Here is a 20,133-nt window from a genome sequence, read left to right as displayed (position 1 = left end):
TGGATGTGGACATTGCATGTTGACTCACCACACAGGAAATTGAGAACCACAAAAGCGAGTGTCCCCACTTAGAGCTGCATAACAGACCAGGCCACCTGAAACATCACGAATCCTTTCGATATCGCATTACCTTTGTTCTTGTCTTGAATCTGGCTTTTTGTTAGGGTAGGGACATCAATATATGCACACCTTTCATGTATCAATTTAAGAATGTAATCAGGGCGTAGGGTGAGGCAGGGTTCCCCATCCACATAAAGCATGAAACCACCCATCAGCACGAAGGAGCTGTGTGTCTGGCACCCAGCTCCGATGATCTCATCCTTAAGTTAAACTTTGATATTGTAAATGGCAAGAACCCCGTCACCAAATTGTCATAGCCCTCGAATAATTGGACACGTTCGTCGCATCTGCTGACCTAGTATACACTAGCAGGAAGTACTCGATCGATTAGTACTACGTTGCCTCTAGCTGCTCCCAACTAGACCACGGATAGCAAACTGCCATCCCTTCTGTCAAAACTCGGCAGTTCGCCAACTGTCCACAGTGTCTGAATGAATATGAGACCGGACCGAAATACTGCAAGGGAAGGTCGCAGGAAACCTGAAGCAACGAAACGGTCAGTGACGAGAGGGTATAATAACACGAAGAAAGTCAAGTACCGGACCACTCCTGGGATGAACTCGGGAGTAAAGCTGATCACTTTGCCCTGGTCATCTTTGGCAGAAGAAATATCCAACGTGGCTAACATAGTCGCAATGGCAGCCCACGCGGAGAAATCAGCATTGTACCGCCCTGATCAAAGTCTATCTGTCGGTGGATCTTTTATAGGGTTAGAATAAGTTAACAAACCTGGACATATACGCCGGCCAAGGCCGAAAATGTATTGTGCGGGGTCGTCATTTGTCAACACGCCATTACTGTCGATGAACCTCTCTGGTATAAAATTAGATGCGTCGTGGTACCGTTTTTCATCCCGTGTAATGGCCCTAGAATCAAGTCAGTACCACAAAAGCTGAGAGGAACATATCAGACCATGTGTTGTATGTGATGATTGCGCCTGAAGCACGATACTATAAATAATCGTTGCGTTGATTCCGGGACAAAACAACGGACCTTTTGGAATGAAATACCCATTATATACGTCATCACTTGAGGCAGCATGTGGTACGCCTATGAGGTCATCTTCAGCACAGGCCAGATCACTTGGCGGGAAAGAATACCAAGAGGTGTAACAGGCTGCCATCGCCAAGTCTCTCGCAGGACTGCATCGATGTAGGGTAGCGATGCTCTGTCCTCGAACGTTGGCAGCCGTTCTTTTCCAACCACTGAGTCGATTTCCGCTTGTGCGCGTTTCTGAACGTCAGGATATAATACCATGGCCAGGAAAAAAACCATCAAAGTTGCTGCACTCTGTGATGACGATAAGTAGCGGTCAACATGATGGAGTTGACCATTTACCGTCTCATATGAAGCTGTGTGACATTAGTGTATGTCGAGAGTACAACGTTGCTCATTAAAAGGCTGACTTACCTATAATAGCAGTAGTACCTGCTTTCTTCAACGCATTCTCGAATGCGGGCTTGAATGCTTCCTCTTGCCTCTCCATCCGTCGCAAATTTTCTGCAACCATTGAGGACTGAGCGACCAACGAGCCGTCGGCCTTCCCAAGAGCCGAGTCAATGTCTAGAATCACGAGGAAGATGAACACCCACCATGTGCTGCTGCACATATCGAAATGGTATGTCGGCCATTGCATTGAGGCGCTCCCTCGAACCTCGAGCACTACGCTTGATCGAGGATCCCCAGCACCAGTCAGGTACCTTGAGTACTACATTTCACAAAAGTGCGTGTCACGTTAATGTTGTCTCATCCAGGAGAGCTGAGCTCACAGAAGGGAAAGGTTTTAAGCAGTAATGCTCTCTCTGGGGTCAACACGGTCAAGCCTGGAACCAGTGCCTTTATCACAGTCTGCACCATAGGATCATCACGAGCACCGATATCGTAGTCGTATACTGTTGACATCACAACAGATAACGAGAATCTGTGAATAGGTAAATAATCGTTCAATTCGTAAAAAATCATTCGCTGACGTTGCGAAGTGGTCGTAATAATTTTGAGGGTCATTGACTAGGTTGACGACAATCTCGCGAGCCCGCTGGATTTGCATCGGGCGAAATTTTGCTGCAGAGTCGGGACGGAAAGTTTGGTGGAAAAGTCGTCTGCAGAGACGCCATTCATCGCCATAAGCTATAAATGCAAAGTTGATCGACAAGCCATATCTGCGAGAACCTCAGAATGGTTGAATAAAGGAATACTGAACGAACTCACGGCTCGAGTGTTGCTAGGTATGGTCGATCGGAGTAAATCCGAGAACGTTTGTCCAGTAAGGCTTCTGCAATGGGCTGGGAATTGACCACGACCATTTCCTCGTCTAGACTTCGCACGAACAGCAAGTCCCCTGATGTAATGATTCACACCACGTATGCTCTATATTATCTGTCCACGTACCATACGCAGCACCCCATTCAGTGTAAGTCAGCCAAGGCTCATAAGCGTCGATAGATAAGACGCTCCCCAACAGTGGGAGGGACACTGGGCCAGGAGGAAGAGGAGCGTTATTCTGTCGCTTTTTGATGAACCGCTTGAGTGCCTTGACGGCGACAAAGGAAAGAGAAATGCCAGCGAGGATAGCAAGGTGGCGATCAACTGCAAGGGCCATGATTCGAGCAGTGGGTAAGCAAACTGTATATAACACGACCGTCCTTATAACAACGGGGAAGTGGGGTAATCGACGGCGATTATGCAACTCGGTGATGCGCCTCCTATAGCTATATATACGTGTGGCTTCTTGCTTAATCGCATCGAACTTCTGCATGGGCGGCGGATGTTCTGGAGAGATCCGATAATTTCAGAAGGATATGATCATAGAAGGAGAAGACATACATACACGATATATGAAAAAGGTGTAAGATTGGGCAAGCAGCGCGCACCACGGAGCCCATCATCGTGTTCCAGATTTTTCTACATCGTCACGATATCGGCCCGTCACAAATTGTGTTATTGGGTGAATGGATCATCACCCACGCAAACACCTCCAGGGTTGTATCTCCGCTCTTTATACCTTACATTCCGGAGGATGTCGTATTATGCACTGATTGCCAGGTAAGTGTATAACACCTCATATCCGATCGACTCTTGCTCCTCACCGGTCGGGGAGAAAATGTTCGATGTTCGATGACTACAGCAGATATTGATTATGTATGCGAGCAAAGCCCACTCTACATTCCTATCTTTGAGATAGCCACAAGAGTTGGTCAAAAATCGCAGACGACTTCACAACAGGAGATCCGGTGCCGAAAGGTGCCAAAATGCCGAGAAGTGGGTGCAGACGGGATACATAATGCCATCGACAAAGCCTAGCGGCACTCGGGGGCGATCCTTGAGCATGGCTCGACCTTGTGGAGTGTCGTCTTAAAATATCAAGAAGCTCGTCACATACATTCGTCGACGACTTCTCAGCTACATAGGACCTGCAACCTGAAGTGGGAGATCATTCTATATGACACCCGGGATGGTCTTAATCGCCGGGCCATGTGACACAGAGATAAGCCTGTTGCCATCCGGTGTCCGGGCTTGCCGCAGTGAGTAACAATGAGTAAAGCACAGACTGCTCGTACGTCAAGCTACAGGCCCGAAAGCGAATATGCAAGTGGCGTCATCAAGACGCTCGCTAGTGAGTATCGTAGATATCGGCCAGGGCTGCAGCCAAAATAGTCATAGCAGTACATGACCTACAGGAGAGGGAGTCTCGGATGATCAATCACCCTGCAACTTGAAGTGCTCGCACGAGTCGCATGCCAACCATCACCTTGATCGTTTTTGAAAGTGCCAAGGTAACGTTTCCTGCCACGAACAAAGCCAAAGTGGATGACTTTCCGTAGGCAAAATAATCCAGAACAGAATATACCGGAGTCTCAAAAATATTACGAATACCGATGATATGATAATCTATACTGGAATAATCTGCCGTGCGCTCGTTCAATTGAATTTAGTCCAGTCCTTGATGGACAATCGCCTTACAATCCAGCGGCTGCTTCTTGACGAAAACGAGGCTAACCTTTTCGACGACGATGAAAGATTTCAGGTCCTCGCTGCTGCTATCATTGCTGGGACCGAGATGTCACGACAAGAGCGTGTTGACACTCGGCACCCACATCGTTTATACCTCTGCCGACCCCAACTGCTTCCAAATCCTCGCATCAACACTCCATGGCAGGTACTATACGTTAGCCAAAATGATAGAGCATTCATCACTACAATGGGCGTTGATGTATCCACTTTCTCTTCACTACTTACTGCAGGATTTGCGCAAGCCTGGTATGAAACGCCAATTCCTCGTCATGATGTCTCTGCACATGGAAATCCACGGATAGATCAACGCTGGCACGGAGGACCAAGCATGTCGTAGTGGGCACTTGGTATCACCTAGATAGTGGCAGGAGAGAGAGACATTAGCATACTTGGCGAAGGGTTGGGAGGTACCTCAATATTACTGCGCAAGGTGCCGCATTGCGTGCCATGCATCTCGAGCAAGGCTGGTTATGTCAGCGGATATTGCTGGCGTTAGTGGCCCAAAACGGAAGCAAGTCGTCGCTAAAGTCTATTGGGGGGGGGGTACCCCCCCCCCAATAGAATTAAGGTTTATTGGGGGGGGTAGATGACACATGGTTACGAACTGACTGGAAATGAACAGCGGCATCGCGGCACACCTGCCTAATATAGGTTTATATATGATATGATATTCTAATCAGAATATTTCAGCCTACGGAAAGTCATCCAGTTATTAAACGAGTTTACATTCATGACGCAAATCAGGAAGTGGAGCACCTAGACGATTTCATAACAACCCTGTATGGCTAGAAATGCCGCCAGCGTCCAGCTGGCAGCTAATCTGACTGCTTGTCACACATGGATCGGCTTCTATCGAAGCTGCAAGACGATGTCAATATCAAATAACTTATTATTGTGATAAACGGTTTTGGATGTTAAAAGGCTGAAGCTAATGTGGACTAGTAAAGTCGTTGCCATGGCTGTCGGTCACCCTGCAGAGCATGGCAGTTAACGTTCAGGGCAGGCACACTGTCCGACTGTGCATTATAGGCCGTAAAGGTACCGTTCATGGCGGTATGGAATGGCTACAGTCTTGTCTACAGTCTAGCCGTGCAGATAATAATATATGCAGGTCCAATACAATCGATCTCCACAGACTGAAGCCAATTCGACGACACTGTTCAAGGGGTTCGGGGCCGTCAAGAATCGACACTTGTCCAAAGTTTCGGGGACAACATACATAGCCCCACAGCTGGGGTCACCGGCCGCACAAAATCCAGACACATACTGGGGAGCTTCAGTTACTTATTCAGTTTGAACGATGACCCCAACACTAGTACTTCCACTCGCCCTCATAGCGCTTGTATCTTTCGTGGTAGTCCAATCCTTGCAAAAGAAGAGAGACGCTAAGAAGCATCCTTTACCCCCTGGTCCTCCACCTCTCCCTTTTGTTGGAAATGTGATCGGAATCGACCCAGATCATCCATGGTTAGCATACTCAAGATGGGCAACTGAGTATGGTGCGTAGAACCTCCGACATGTGGATCTGGATGTACTGAATTGCGACACAGGGGAAATCGTTTACACCCGACTCTTCAGTCAGGATATCGTGATCATCAACTCCGAAAGAGTTGCCCATGACTTGCTCGACCGTCGTTCACATAACTATTCCACGAGACCTCCAGGGCTCGTGCATATTCTTGACTTGTGAGGCCCTTCTATCTTTTGATGTACCCGTTGTTGAATGAGTCCTAGTTTTGGTCATGACTACTCCACTACCTTTCTACCCTACTCAGACAAGTGGAGACTTCGTTAGTATATCATCCCTTCGAGCTCTCTTATCCTACTTATCATGTCTTTACAGACAGGCGAATCTTCCATGAAGCATTCCGTTTAGAAGCAGTGTTATCCTTCCGTCCGATTCAAATGCGCAATGCTCGCAGTTTGATACTGAACCTACTAGCCTCTCCGGATTTGTATGGAACCCATTTACACACGTGAGTAATCTCTCCTTTCATGTATTGCGTGGCTGAACAATACTTTCTACGTAGCTTCAGCACGTCTACCATAATGTCAATCATGTATGACTATGCTATAGCGCCCGTCAATGATCCCTTCCTCGCGCTCATTGAACGCTCACTTGAGATAGATGTAAGAGTATTCAGGCCCGAGGTCGCAGCTGTTGTAACACAATTCCCCATATGTGCGTATAACTTCGATCAGTTGTAGTTCTATTCTAATACACCCACAGTAGAAAAACTTCCTCCTTGGCTCCCTGGAGCGAGCTTTGTCAGGGATGCCATAGTCCAGAGAACCCTCGTTCCCATGATTGTGGACATGCCCTTTGAACATGTGAAGAACAGCATGGCAAGTTCCAAGTGCCTTTTGATCGGAATTATTTCGATGAGGCTCACGATGATTCTCAGGCGGCGGGGACGGCTGCACCATCCGTGGTGTCAGATGCGTTGAAACGTATAGCAGTCAAAACACAAGATGAAGGGGAGGCCGCTGTTTTGGAGAAAGGGATCAAGGAATCCAGTGCAACTGGTTATGCTGGTTCGTGACAAATCTGCAATGGTCATTATATCTCTACTCATTTTCTCCGTGCTCCTAGCCGCCTCAGGAACTGTATACTTTGACGCGATTTCTATTTTATTTATATACTGACCAAAGGCACAGACGACATCCACTTTATACGTCTTCCTGCTCGCGATGGTTCTGTATCCTGAGGTGCAAGCACGTGCGCAAGCAGAGATTGATTCTGTCATCGGGGAAACTCTCGAAAGATTGCCCGACTGGGACGATCGCGCTTCTATGCCCTACATCAATGCCATCATACTGGAGACGCTGAGGTGGTTCCCTGTCGCACCTCTGGGTCAGCACTCTTGACTCATTGAATTCCGGTTAGCATGGTTACTGACTGGATTTAGGCATTGCACATGCCACGGTAAATGACGACATCTACGAAGGCTACTATATTCCAAAAGGTCAGTCTATGGACTGAGAGACCTATCCCTCTTCTAAAACTGTTTCTTAAGGGGCTACTGTAGTACCCAACGCATGGTGATTCATCAGATCAAGTGAACAAAGATCAGACATAACCATCTCTTCTTATGCAAGGTTTATGGCGCGCAATCCAGATAAATATCCTAACCCGACGAGGTTCATACCCGAGCGTTACATGTCAAAAGTCACCGTCGAAGAGCCGTCAACACACGGCCCTACCAGTGATGACATTTCCTTTGTTTTTGGATTTGGAAGGCGTATTTGGTACGAAGTTTGCAGTTTTGCGGATAGACGGGTTTACCTCACCTTTTACCAGTGTAGGACGACATGTTGCCGATGCTTCTTTATTCGCCGCAGTTGTGAATATCCTAACTGTTTTCCGGTTGGAACGTGCGCCAGGGTGGAATGTCGAGCCTGATGCTGAAGGAGTGGAATGGACGGGAGGCTTAACGATGTGAGTCATCCTCAGGGACCCCTACATTTTATCTGAGGCAGTCGATGCAGGCACCCTGTATTCCCGTGTATATTCACCCCTCGCCACACGAAGGAAAGAGTATCGCAGTTGATAAAAATGCAATGCTAAGAGCTGTGCGGATATGGTTCTGGGGTGAAATCATGTATTACCTTTGTTCTTAGTGTCGTTGGCCTTCGTTAATGATCCGTCAGCATATTCAACATGGGAAGAGACGCCAAATAGAGGTTAAATGTAAGGCAAGTCCGTTGCATCTTGTGCACACAAGGATCTTGGGAGTCTGTTGGATGGAGAAGTGATATTGCAGTAAGCTATATACATGCGTTCGAAGAAGTAACGTGGTGATAAGCAGGAGTAGCTGCTAGATAGGAAAAACAACGGTATTCATGCAGGATAGACAGTCAGATTCGAGCGCTGGAAGCACGGACTCCTCGACTTGATGCGATGGGATAGATTCTGGAACCTGCGAAGACGAGAGTCGGACGCGCATGTATGCACTACAGATGTACATACTGTCGACGACAGCGGGTATGACAATAGGGTGAGTGCATTACGGTGATGGAGGCGTGGGCACGAACAGCCTTAGATATCCTGGGCGTCTATTGAAATGAGGCAAGCTGCGAAGCACCATAAAACGCACCATGCACCCTCTGCAACTTAGAGAAAGATATAATCCCTCCAAAGTCTAGCCTCGTCCGTATTCCATACATCAACATCCAGTAAAATGTCGGAGCTCATTACAATCACCACTCCCCTGCGATCGTTCAAAGGCCATGAAGGATACATAACTGCAGTCGCAGTTTTCCCTGATAAACGTCGAATGGTTACAGGCTCGGAGGACACAACGCTTCGTCTGTGGGACTTGAATACAGGTGTTGTGTTGAAGAAGATGGAGGGGCATCGCAGTCTGGTGATGAAATTGGCGGTATCACGAGACGGACAATTGATAGCAAGCGGTGATGATGATGATGGAGTGGTCATCGTCTGGCACGGAGAAACTGGCGAATTACTCACCAAAATTGAAGCACACTCCTATGTCATCTCCTCGCTGGATTTTTCTCCCGATGGAACACTGCTTGCCACTGGTTCACATTGGGAAGAAATGACGAAACTGTGGAATACCAAAACCTGGCAGCTGCAAGGAGATCCGATCGAGTGTCAATTTGCCAATTGCGTACGGTATTCACCGTCTGGAGAACTCCTTGCCATCGCAACAAACGAAGATATTCAAATTTACAATTCAGGCACGAGGAAACGCGTCACATCATTCAAGCCCAGGGAAAACTGGACATGGCCAAAACGGTTGAGATCAAGTGGAATATTGTTTAGACATATAATTTATGCTATAATATTGTGTAATCTTCAACGACACGATCGTCTACACATCGCATCGTAAAAACATTACATCGTTGTCGATTTGATGCGCACACTGCGGCCATTGCGTTGTCGATCGCACTAAAGTTTGTCAAGCGCTCGCACGACGCACGTGCACCGCATGCACTTCTGCTATGCAATTCATCGACTACTTCACATCGTGCTGCATCACATACATCGCACAACGGCTAGCTATAGTACGTACTCTTTTGTTTGCGCAGAGTTTGTGACATCATTCACCCCAAAGTTATAATTCATTGGGGCAACCCTATTTTTCCTACTTCTCCTCATAACATCATCTTCCCGCCAAGTCATCATCCTCCTACTGTCGCCAACTTCCTCAGCAGATTGTATGAATCTTCGATTTAAGTATGTTATCACTGTATGTATCATAACAAAGGTTGTATGCTCAGTAAGTGGAACTCTTCTTTATGTTGTCCAGTCTAATGACTCCGAGACTGTTCCAAGTTCGAACTTGAAGCTGGTACCTGTACCGACAACCACTACCGTCCTCGATACCATATCCTTTCATTCTACTGACACTTCTGTCCACAGTCTTATGATAGGGAGGCTAGAGAACTCGTAAGTACAGCCTTGCTACTCATATTATCAAGTCGCTGAGACTTCTTAGGAAAAAGCAGGGCGCTGGACGAAGAACAGCGCCTGCTCGCTCGTCTAACTCCTCTACTGTCTACATCATTCCTGCCATCGCCTGCTGGTCGCTTCCAAATTACCTGTGCTCGCCTGTCTCACTCCACATCGCTCCTGTTCTTTTGCTATTGCCTGCCGGTTTCCTCCCGATTGTCTCCCTCCTCGCCTGTCCACGTCGCTCCTGTTCTTTTGCTGCCGTCGAGGTTGCCTGCTTTACACTGTCGTGCTAGTTCTATCACCATCATCCTATATCGTGTTTTCTGGTCGTAGGTCGAAGCATTTGTATTAGTAGATTATAGCATATTTCACCCGAATACAACCGATTTTGTCGTACCAGTGGAACTCGATTGAAATATGCTGAAATATGATATCAATATTCTTAACATATCCTACAACATTCGAGAAGATTGCAACAGATGCGAAATATTCTATTTGTCTCCACAGCGAGTCTCCTATAGTGAAATATGGTGCTTCTGGATTCGTCATATTCCGCTTGATCTCAACCGTTTTGGCCATGTCCAGTTTTCCCTGGGATTCAAGGCTCACAAATCATTAAACTGGTCACTCGCGTGGACGCCCGATGGCACACGCCTTCTCACAGGCGGCGATGAAGAGGATCCTACTATACGCGAATGGGATACAACAACCTGGAAGCAGGTCGGTAATCCTTGGACGGGCCACACTGACTTCATCCTAGTCATTGCCATTCATCCTGCTGGCACACTCGTCGCATCCGCATCTGACAACCACGATGTCCGTCTCTGGCATCTCTCAGACCAACAAACCATTGCCGTCTTCAAGCACTCACTCGCCAATTTCTGCGTCACTTTCTCCGTGGACGGCAATCACATCTTCAGTGGAGGTGAAGATAAGATGATCTCAGAGTGGACAGTACTTCAGGGTATACATCCAAAGGCATGTTTCCGTCTCTGACTCATATACCACAAATAGAACATGCTTCTTGCAGACTATTGCCACCACAACAGTCCGCGATGTATGCATAGATGGAGATCTATCTATTCACGAAGAACTACTCATGCAAGATATCAATACCGATGCGAACAACCATACTCCCTACGTCCATCGCTCAAAGGCATGCTTCCGTTCTTGACTCATATATACCACAATTAGACCATGTTTCGTGCAGATCCTAGCCATCACGGCCTCCCGTATTGCATGTCTAAATGGAGACTTATCTACCGCCGAAGGACTACTCACCCAAGATATCAACACCAGTCCGAACAACCATACTTCCTACGCTCATCGGTCATTCGTCATGTCGCGAAAACACGACTGGGACCGCGCCCTTCTGGACGCAATCAAGGTGAGAATCATTGCCGCCTTATACAGGGCTAGCTCGACGGTGACATAGTCCATCAGAATTCAGCCCTCATTGACGGGCTATATCTCCAAGGGTATTGCCCTGTGTGGAAAAGGCCGGGTCCTGGATGCGAGGGCAGCATTTGATGTTGCATCCATGTACACGGACCAGGATTCGGAAATCACTCATTTTCTGCTATTGACCAAGGTATGTTACATTTGCCTCGCATACTCTTCCATTCATCGCGTACTATTTCAGGCCATCGCGCTCTTCAATGCAGATCAACATGACGAGGCAAACCTGCTCCTCAAAGAGCTCGCTGCCGGTTGTCCGAATGCTGATACTCTCGCATGTGGCATCGTGCAAGTAAGTATCATCCATACTTGGTCATCAACACTCATCTTTACAACTCACACATTAGGCATATCTACACGTCGAACTCGGAATCAAAGCCTTGGATAGCGCACGCTACGACGAAGCTGCCGACCATTTCACCGCCGCTCTCGACTCTAGCGATTTATCATCGGAATCGGACATTCATGAAATATATGAAGATTTGGTGGTGGTACGTCAAGATGATGCCTATATGACGCTTTTCATAACGGAATCTCTTGTACAGCTCTTTGGCTGGGACCTGAAGTCGTTGTGGCGAAAGGCACACCATAAACGCTGTGATGCACTCCTTCGGGCGGGCAAACTCCAAGATGCCGTGAAATCATACCAACACATGATGGCTTCAAGTGACAAAATCACCAAGGCCGACTGCCTTGATTGGTCCAACGGCGAGTCTAGAGCCAATAATGTCGCGCAGGCCACAATTCTCACCTGTATTCTTCTCAGATTTTAAACAGCAATGCAGCGCACTCTGCGCTGCCAACGGAGAGGCTGCCTTCGCTGCAAGCGATTACGACAAGGCTATTGACCTATACTCGATGGCGATCGACCTGGATTCTGCATCCGATATCTTCTTTGCAAGTCGCAGCCAGGCAAAGCTAAGTAAAATGCTATGGGAGGATGCGCTCCTCGACGCGCGAAAGGTGCGATAGCATCCGCGTTTTCGTAGCCCATGTTGACTTTGGCGATGCATAGGTCACCGAACTCAATCCTTCGTCTCATGTTGGGTACCAGTTGTCACACTCAGCGCTGCGTGGCGCGCAACGTTACGAAGAAGCCATCGAGGTCTTCACAATCATGTTGTCCAAGTTGTCCAATGCTCCAGAAGCTCAGATACGAGGTAAGCCATGGAACGTTGCTACCTCGTCCTCCAGAAATCATGAAGGAGTTGGAGGGTGCGACGGGAATATATGCACAGGCCCTGACCTCCTTTCGTCCAGGGATGAGAGACGCTCGAGAGAAGCTGCAATGGGCATCAAAACGTGTCACCACGATGCAGGAAGACATCGCGTACTCGTTGTTTGGTATCTTCGGCGTTCACCCGCCTGTAATCTATGGCGAGAAGAAGCAAAATGTGCTCGGACGGCTCCTGCAGGAGGTCGTGGCGAGATCGGGCGACATCACTTGCCTGGACTGGGTCGGACAATCGTCCGAGTTCAATAGTTGCCTTCCAGCCGACATCATCTCATATGCAGCCCCGCCATGCCCCCTACCATCATTGTCTGAAGATGAGATTCAGACAGCGGTCTCTTCGTTGCGAAACATTGTGCCTGTGGATTCAGCTTCGAACTTGTATAACCTGCTCAAGAATATGAATGCTCCGCTCTTCGCCAACTGCAGACTCCGTCTGCCTTGCATCGCATTCCGTGTCACGGAAGTCAAACGAAGGCGGGATGTCGCTTCTCATTCCACGTATAGAGTAAAAGCAGATGGGCTTCGAGACTTGCTGATCGCCACAGACAAGACCCTGATTCAATTCTCGCGCGCAAGGCCCACTCAGCAGGCGTTCTTTCTTGTCCGTCCATGGGACCGTCGTCTCCTTGGGCTGCCTGATTTTTCAGAGCAGCTCACCTCTGCAGACGAAGGGGAGAACGTAAGGGATTGGTCCGAGTCCCAGTCTGGATTAGACGATACTGATGAGTCGTCCAGCGACTCACCTGGAGAAGAGGAGTTATCAATTGACTCGGATGTTCACTCACGATCATTGCGTTTGATGGTTCACTTTGGGCAGGCTTTCAGCGCACTTTTGGTAGCGCAGCAACGCGTTGGAGAATACAAGAGGGTCGCGTCGGACCATAATATCATTGCGCAGATGAAAGACCCAGCTTCGATTGACATTATGAGCATCAGGACCCTAGACATATTGTAGCTGAATGGTTTTTTACAACACGTCGACAATCACATTATCATAGCCTCATATATCATACACAGCCTGCAAATGACCCTCGCAAATACAAGATTTCAAAATTTGACATGCAGAGGCATTATGTACTCTCGATGTGGTTGCAGAGGACGATATCGTGTGTCTGCATTCTAGTCAACATGTGCACTTGGAAAAGTACGGCTTGCTAGTCAATTATAAAGGTCTATCTTAGGGAAAAGAAATAGCGACGGACTCTATCCCGCCTGGATGCTGATATCTATATGATCTATGGTATATCTTCCTCAGAAATGGTAAGCCACCCTCGTTCTATTTTATAGTGATGCGAGTGTCTTCAATGCTTCCTGTATCTTCGCCTCCTCCTGCGCCCATGAAGGCACAGGGATCCTGTATGTATCTCCGACCCGGGCATATGAAATATCGCCCACACGCGCGACAGGCTTGAATTTTGTGAGGTCGACGGCACCTCTGCTTGTGAGCATGTCTTTGCGCACGTGGAAGTACTTGACGTGCGCAAGGATGAGCGTGCTGTTGTGCTCGCCTGTGACTGGATGTGTGATATCTATCGATTTGTAGAGCTATTGAGAGGCGAGAATGTCAGCGAACGACCGGGCTAGGCGTGAAATGAAATTACCTCGCATTCCATGCTAAAAGCGCTTTCCTTGACGCGCGAGGCTCTTATTTGCACCTGAACGCATGACTGTTAGTCCATGTATCGAATGATGAAGGTCCACACGTATGCATTTCTCCTTTGTCAGACCGCTGAGAGCCCACTCGTCGAACTCGGGAGGAGCGTCTACGGCAGTCGAATTTGCATTCTCGACGAATGCCTCGCTGATGATGTTCACGGTGAATCCTTGGCCGTTCTTCAGGTTCGCGGTCGTATCTTTTAGGCTGCCCGTAGCATTGTGGTTGATCGTGAATGAGATGACAGGCGGGTAGTTGGTGACCTATGGGAAAAGGTTATTAGACCATTAGAGGGACGCGTTGTCTGTCGCATTGCTCACTGTGTTGGACCAACTGGTGGATGCAAGCCAGGTAAGCATGTAGAATGTATTAGATTATGGAGGCGTGTCTTACCTGAAAGGTGCCAGGTTCTCTACGCCATCCTCGCTGATCGTGGATACGAGTGACATGGGGCGTGGTAGAACGCCTGAATTCAAGAGGTTGTTGAGATTGCTGTCGATCACGGTCATGATCGCGGCTGATAAACAGGTGGATGAGTACGTACGTCTTGTCCATTTCTGTTGTGCTGTAGACTTTCCAGCCTGCAGATTCGCCTGCAAGCCAGTCTTTTCCGGCAGGAGTGCGTCGACTCTCTGGCTATATGTCCAGGATGGATTGGGTGATTGGGTGGTGGTGGAGTAGGAGATGGTATCAAATGGAGGGATGTACATGGTTGGTGGATTAGCTGGATGAAGACAGTGAGACTGACCCTGTATTTATAGTTACATGGTCGCAAATATCGAGGCCAGTCTTCACGCATATGAGGTGGAAGCGCTGATAACGGATGGTGCTGACTGCTTGGCTTACGAAGCTATCATTAGGACGCAAGTTGTGGATCGGACGATACGGAGACTCGGTGCTCGCAGATGGATGAACGCATAGAACCGTGTCGAGTCCGTGATCGCATCAAGTCAGCCAGTGTAATATGTTAGAACTTACAAATGGATCAGATGCTCCCACGTAACTCTACTAATAAGAGGTGATAGGATGGCTCATTGGGTTGGTCCGAACTGTGGTTGTCTCTGGTGTCGTAGTCAGAATATGTCTTGTGCATAAATACAGTGTTATGCCACATCAGTGTCGTGCAACTTCATTCTTACCCACAAACCATCAGTGCACCTTACGGTATCAAATTGGAAAATACAAGATTGAAGTCGAAATTGGGTGTAGTACATATCGGGAGGTAGTGACAGTCTCGAAGTCTGGGAAAGTCCTTGGCAACAGCTTGCGCGTGGCTGCATGACTAGATGGGAAGTCGTCAGATTGTTTCAAGAATGCTTTGATCAACAAGGTGGAAGGACGCACGGAATTGATCATATGCCAATATACACGAACACTATGTCACGCCGGGCCAAGGGCATGTCCCGCACCCGAGGCATGTGCATAAATGATTGCACAGGAAGATTGAACGACCGATCAAATAGTTTGTAAATATTTAGAATCGTGTGAAATCGACAAACTGCCAACTGGACAAAGAAACTTTACGACATTGAAGCTCGGTTGAAGCCATGCAAATTATGTATGAAGCTGCCCTTCCTTGACAAAACCTTCTCAATCGGCATTTTGGGGACATCGCATCATCACGAAGAGTCGTTCGCAACGTCCAGTATAAACAGAGCTCTCAGTGCACACCCTTCCATATATATGTCAGCTTGAACTACTTCAATGGAGTGCCATGCATAAAGACCGGGCCTAGAAGGATCTATCACCATGATGATGATAAGGTCTCAGTTCACTTCAGGGAGCTTTCATGAAAACTTTCGGCGTCAACGCTCACAAGCACGTGTTCGAGTCGTAGCCGCCTAAATGACTTGCTGTCACCTGTGCACCACTCCGAGTCCACTCTGTCCGCTCATCTCAGACTCTTCCAAATTTCACTAGCTTTCTTGGAATCCAATAGTACCTATAACTTCCTCATGTCACAAGTATCAGCCACCGACGACGCCGAGGATCAACGCACCCACAACGATGAGCAGCTTCTCTCACAAAACGACGTGGTAGGGCTCATCGAAGAGTGAGTTGCAGCTTCCTGAAATCTATCACTTGTCTAACAGCAAGACAGGGAGAAGATAAATGTTGAACCTTTGGCGGAGCTGCCATTAGGGATGTATGTGTTTCTTCCCTGATGGGCGTCTGCGCCACTCCTTACTATAACTGCAGCTCGAATACTGGACCTCCACAGCCGGCGGCGCCTCTGACACAGCAAAGTACATCCAATGTTCCACCAGTCGAGGATTTGACTCCGTGAGTCCTTGTCAGTAATGACGCCAAACATACTCCTCATTCGTCTCAGTGAGGTGGCAAAGCTTGAGGCAGAGAATGACGAGCCGACTCTAAGCGAATTGTAAGCCCAAAATTTGAATACAAGCGATCGCAGCTGACCACACCCACACGCAGAGCAAATGTCATGAAGCAGGTATTGGATGTCCTCCAGGACTCGACGATTGCGTCGAAGAGTGGAAAGGACAAACGGTCTCGTTTCTGGGGGGTGTACAAAAGGGTCGCAGAGGAACACGACAGCGAGTTCCTCGAGCGATACACTACCGACATGGACATTGTCTTGATCTTCGTATGTTCAGGGTGCTTATCTGTATTTCGTTTGGAGACTGATGTTCGACCAGTCTGGTCTTTTCTCCGCTGTCAGCACGTCTTTCATCGTCGCCATGGAGCCCAATCTCAGTCCCGACCCTAGCGACACTACGAATGCCCTCTTGAAGCAACTCGTGCAGATCGGACTCGGCAATCTCGCCGAGGCAGGCTCCACTCCCGCAGACCCAACATCTATGTGGTCTCTGAGCGCGCCGACCTTATGGATCCAAACGATCGCATATGCGAGCTTGTCCATGAGCTTGCTCGCTGCATTCGGGGCCGTGCTGGGAAAGCAGTGGCTCGGGTACTACAAGTCGAACAGATATGGCCGCGGCTCGCAGGAGGAGCGAGGGAAGCGCAGGCAAGAGAAGTTTGACGGCCTCGTCACATGGTATTTTGATGCCGTCGTGCAATCGTTTCCGGTCTTACTTCAGATCTCTCTTCTTCTCTTTGGGATCGCTCTTGGCGCCCATTTGTGGTACGAGCAGGCGAGCATCGCCTGGGTCATCATCGGGACGACGGTCTTCGGATTTCTGTTTTATTCCCTGACTGTCATGGCTTGTTTGATATCTCCTGCTTGTCCATTCCAGACGCCGATATCGATGGTATTACGGGTGTTCCGCGTTGACAGTAAGATCATTTCCCCGAATTCTGATGGTCGTTCCACGTCTGAATCAACATTGCAGGGGCTCTACGCCTGGTGTTCAAACGAGTTTCCTGTTATTTCCAGCGGCCCACGACGTTACTGCAAGGTGAGTTATGTCTTCTTCCATGTGCACAGGTTTTGACCGTTTCATGTCAGGCGTGCTCAAACGATTGTTTAGTATCGTCAGATCGGGATGGACCCGATTGTTTGAAGTATTCAGAGGTGACAATCTCATCTACTATTACAAAGATACTCGAGGCTCATTCACTCCCCAGGCCCTGTACTTGCGATGGGTACATTCACACGACGATCTCTTCGGCAGTTCATCACCAGGCTTCATAACCGGCTGCGTTCTTTGGTTCCGAGTTCTTCAACAAATGTTGTGGACTCAGAGGCACAACCGCTCGAACAGGATACGGATGTTTTGGCGGAGAATGATGACACCCTTAACCTCGACCTCCCCGACATACCCACCAGCGATCTCGAAGCGCATAGCGTCAAGTGGCTGCTCGAGACATCTACGGATCCTGAAATATTTCTCGCTGCTGCCAGTCTTGTCCCGCAGGTCGAATGGGCCCTGGATCTTGATGTTTCAGACATGCTGCATCAGCTTTTTGATATTTTTATGAGCTGCGTTGACATTCAGCAGCGCATCGTACCGTCTTTGGAGGAGAAGGCGTCGGCATGTACAACGGCTCTAACTCACCTATACTATGGACGTGTTCTTCAGGCATATCCTGACCGCGGCGAATTCATTATCCGCGGGACAGGAGACTTCGACGTGTTTTATGAGATTTACGTGCGCATAGCCGACCGAACGGTGCCTAGCACGACTCTAGATCTTTGTTCAGATGGCAGTAGCTGGAGTGCTTTTTTCCCAGAGGCTTGCCCTGACTCTGTCTATGAGCGGTTGTCACATCTTCTTCCTTATCACTTCGTCACTGGGCAAGTGAACAAATACATAGAAAACCTTGCGATAACAGTGATATCGAAATTGCTATCATCCGCATCCTCTCCGTCAAATCAAATCGTAGCCAATTGCACTCTTCTTGCTTGCGTCATGGTCGGGGCTCAGGTTGACAAGAAAGACATAATTCGGATTGATAAAAGGTGCCATCGACTCATTTGGTAGTTTTCTGTCATGATTAACAAAGAGATGATGTAGTTCTGCTCTGCCTCTACTCAGCGAGTCTCTTTTGGCGCAGTTCCAAAAGGCTTCCTGGGCATGGAATGGAGGCGAGCTTGACAATGATAGCACAGGAGTCGCACGCCGGGCATGGAAGCTTCTCGATATCATTTGGCGCATCCTTGAGCTTACCGGAGGTCACTATCTTGGTTCAACCTATTCCATGCGGAACCTGGATGTGTGCAGGAAGATTTATTCACGAGTGAGGTCATCCGATGCCTCGGTTTCGTTGGCAGCTCCGCGAAATGCACTGCACTTCACTTTCGCTGCTGCCAAGGTATCCCGTGAGCCTGCCCGGGTGTGGGATTTGTCTTCGTGGGGAAATGAATTCCACTCGCCAGAAGACTTCGACTGGGTGGTCGACTACCTCGACTTCATATATTTCGACGACCACGAAGCGGCATATGACATCCTTTTGCTACTGGGTAGTATGGGGGTGTGCTGCAGCCCCGCCAAACAACGTCTGTTCATCGAGAGGCTCATCGCCTGCATGGACAGCAACATGCCTCTCCATTTACGCCATGCCGCTCTTCGCGCTGCTCGCAGTGCCCGAGAACAAATCGCCTCAATCGATGTCATTGACGATGCGAGGCTACGGGACATTGTTTTGACTAAGCTCTCCTCCGCTATCTTGTCTGTGGTTTGTCCACACCCAGGTACAACACCCACCAATGATGATGCCGACCCCTTTTTCAATTATGACCGCGACCTGTGCTATCTCGAACTAGTCTGTGCCCTCGCAAGAAATTCCGACTGGCACCCCCATTTGTTTGGGGACCGCCACATAGATCGGTGCATTAGCATGATTCCACAGTCCTGCTATTCCGAATCACCCATGCAGCATACCTTTTACATAGCTGGCATCCTCCTCCAAATCACACCTCAACAGACATCGATCACATCGCTCGATTCTGATACGGAGCAGCAGTGGTGGGACGTGATGAGAAGCGCGTGGAAGTATATTCTCTATGACATTAACAACGCGCGCTCTTTCAAGCTCCTTCTTGTCCTTGTGGATGGCACAAAGCAGTATATGCAGATTGCTTCGAAATCTGATCTCGAGCAGCTCATCGACAATGTGGATTACGTGGTCGAAGAGTTGGAGGGGCTCATGCAAGAGAACAGGCGACGACAGGAGATGGGACAGGAGATGCAAGATTCAGAGCAGGTAGAGGGGATCATCATTACTGCAAAGGACTTGAGGACTGTAGCCAGCAACATGCTGGAGAGCTTCGGTCAATAATCATTAGTCCTTTGATATGTTGACGGTACTTGCATACTGTGTTAGAGTCTTGGAATAGAGGAAGTCGTAGGGCAGTGTATGTACGGACGTGGAACCTCAATGAAATCGATATTGAACCATTAGTCGTCTCTGACTTGGTAGACGCTTGTCAGGAACAACGCGCACGAGATGCGAATATTTAGGAGACCAGCATGTAAATGTCAACTGGTTGTTCCATAGGGCCAAAACTAGACACTGTCACTGGCGAGGTTCCGTGCTCGGCTACCCTCAATATCTACAGGAAGACAAAGACGAAGTGACAAGACTTATTGAAAATCGTCTCTGTATCACAATCACCTTTTGTTGGTAGAGGTACAAATGATAGCGCTGAAATCACTAAATTTGTCCACCGGAAGCAAATTATATGAGCAAGGAGTATCTGACATAAGCACGGGAGTTTCCTAGCCTCCGGCATCTATGAATAGATCAGGAACATCGGCACTATGTCCGGATGTGTCAGGTTGTCGCCAGGTGAGCTTAAAGGCCCATAAATAT

At 48.4% G+C, this 20,133-nt stretch overlaps 10 protein-coding genes across 10 annotated transcripts; 7 read left to right on the top strand and 3 right to left on the bottom strand.

Annotated features, from left to right (window-relative positions):
• Nucleotides 1-68: 68 nt before the first annotated feature.
• HD556DRAFT_1419287 (uncharacterized protein) lies at nt 69-272 on the bottom strand (the record flags this gene model as incomplete). The annotated part of the gene is made up of 1 exon (XM_041304437.1): nt 69-272. One exon carries the CDS (start codon nt 270-272, stop codon nt 69-71), a length of 204 nt encoding a protein of 67 aa, XP_041153335.1.
• A 206-nt stretch (nt 273-478) lies between these two features.
• Nucleotides 479-2,719, bottom strand: HD556DRAFT_1450292 (cytochrome P450; the record flags this gene model as incomplete). The annotated part of the gene is made up of 12 exons (XM_041307734.1): nt 479-792; nt 850-986; nt 1,033-1,057; nt 1,114-1,170; nt 1,221-1,410; nt 1,459-1,472; nt 1,531-1,660; nt 1,713-1,828; nt 1,890-2,041; nt 2,091-2,279; nt 2,329-2,458; nt 2,509-2,719. 12 exons carry the CDS (start codon nt 2,717-2,719, stop codon nt 479-481), a joined length of 1,665 nt encoding a protein of 554 aa, XP_041153334.1.
• A 2,712-nt stretch (nt 2,720-5,431) lies between these two features.
• HD556DRAFT_1456220 (cytochrome P450) lies at nt 5,432-7,574 on the top strand (the record flags this gene model as incomplete). Its single annotated transcript, XM_041308132.1, has 13 exons — nt 5,432-5,630; nt 5,682-5,817; nt 5,866-5,921; nt 5,975-6,107; nt 6,162-6,313; nt 6,362-6,462; nt 6,537-6,666; nt 6,725-6,738; nt 6,790-6,985; nt 7,041-7,097; nt 7,149-7,173; nt 7,231-7,380; nt 7,433-7,574. The coding sequence occupies 13 exons, from the start codon at nt 5,432-5,434 to the stop codon at nt 7,572-7,574; spliced, it is 1,491 nt and encodes a 496-aa protein (XP_041153333.1).
• A 1,284-nt stretch (nt 7,575-8,858) lies between these two features.
• Nucleotides 8,859-9,629, top strand: HD556DRAFT_1419204 (uncharacterized protein). The gene has a single exon (XM_041304436.1). The coding sequence runs from the start codon at nt 9,315-9,317 to the stop codon at nt 9,546-9,548; it is 234 nt and encodes a 77-aa protein (XP_041153332.1). The 5' UTR covers nt 8,859-9,314; the 3' UTR covers nt 9,549-9,629.
• A 1,089-nt stretch (nt 9,630-10,718) lies between these two features.
• Nucleotides 10,719-12,738, top strand: HD556DRAFT_88056 (uncharacterized protein). Its single transcript, XM_041311921.1, has 8 exons — nt 10,719-10,937; nt 10,986-11,141; nt 11,193-11,300; nt 11,356-11,499; nt 11,554-11,716; nt 11,775-11,971; nt 12,024-12,168; nt 12,223-12,738. The coding sequence occupies exons 1-8, from the start codon at nt 10,890-10,892 to the stop codon at nt 12,489-12,491; spliced, it is 1,230 nt and encodes a 409-aa protein (XP_041153331.1). The 5' UTR covers nt 10,719-10,889; the 3' UTR covers nt 12,492-12,738.
• Nucleotides 12,430-13,264, top strand: HD556DRAFT_1419159 (uncharacterized protein; the record flags this gene model as incomplete). The annotated part of the gene is made up of 1 exon (XM_041304435.1): nt 12,430-13,264. A coding segment is annotated over one exon (603 nt), but the record flags the coding sequence as incomplete, so codon positions are not given.
• Nucleotides 13,265-13,395: 131 nt separating this feature from the next.
• HD556DRAFT_1419148 (uncharacterized protein) lies at nt 13,396-14,518 on the bottom strand. Its single transcript, XM_041304434.1, has 5 exons — nt 14,441-14,518; nt 14,313-14,388; nt 13,944-14,159; nt 13,844-13,897; nt 13,396-13,787 (listed from the first exon to the last, which is right to left on the bottom strand). Exons 1-5 carry the CDS (start codon nt 14,449-14,451, stop codon nt 13,524-13,526), a joined length of 621 nt encoding a protein of 206 aa, XP_041153329.1. The 5' UTR covers nt 14,452-14,518; the 3' UTR covers nt 13,396-13,523.
• Nucleotides 14,519-15,403: 885 nt separating this feature from the next.
• On the top strand, nt 15,404-17,004 carry HD556DRAFT_1300829 (uncharacterized protein; the record flags this gene model as incomplete). The annotated part of the gene is made up of 6 exons (XM_041299468.1): nt 15,404-15,949; nt 15,998-16,042; nt 16,096-16,179; nt 16,229-16,279; nt 16,333-16,504; nt 16,557-17,004. Coding segments are annotated over exons 1-6 (897 nt in total), but the record flags the coding sequence as incomplete, so codon positions are not given.
• A 755-nt stretch (nt 17,005-17,759) lies between these two features.
• On the top strand, nt 17,760-18,437 carry HD556DRAFT_1419121 (uncharacterized protein). Its single transcript, XM_041304433.1, has one exon. It carries the CDS (start codon nt 17,769-17,771, stop codon nt 18,300-18,302), a length of 534 nt encoding a protein of 177 aa, XP_041153327.1. The 5' UTR covers nt 17,760-17,768; the 3' UTR covers nt 18,303-18,437.
• On the top strand, nt 18,286-19,736 carry HD556DRAFT_87997 (uncharacterized protein). The gene has a single exon (XM_041311916.1). It carries the CDS (start codon nt 18,520-18,522, stop codon nt 19,597-19,599), a length of 1,080 nt encoding a protein of 359 aa, XP_041153326.1. The 5' UTR covers nt 18,286-18,519; the 3' UTR covers nt 19,600-19,736.
• The last annotated feature ends 397 nt before the right edge of the window (nt 19,737-20,133 follow it).

Source organism: Suillus plorans (assembly GCF_016647745.1).
Source record: "Suillus plorans strain S12 chromosome Unknown HD556scaffold_102, whole genome shotgun sequence".
Classification (NCBI taxonomy): Eukaryota; Fungi; Basidiomycota; class Agaricomycetes; order Boletales; family Suillaceae; genus Suillus; species Suillus plorans.
The sequence above is the reverse complement of the archived record's forward strand: the minus strand, read 5'-3'. Positions and strand labels throughout refer to the sequence as shown.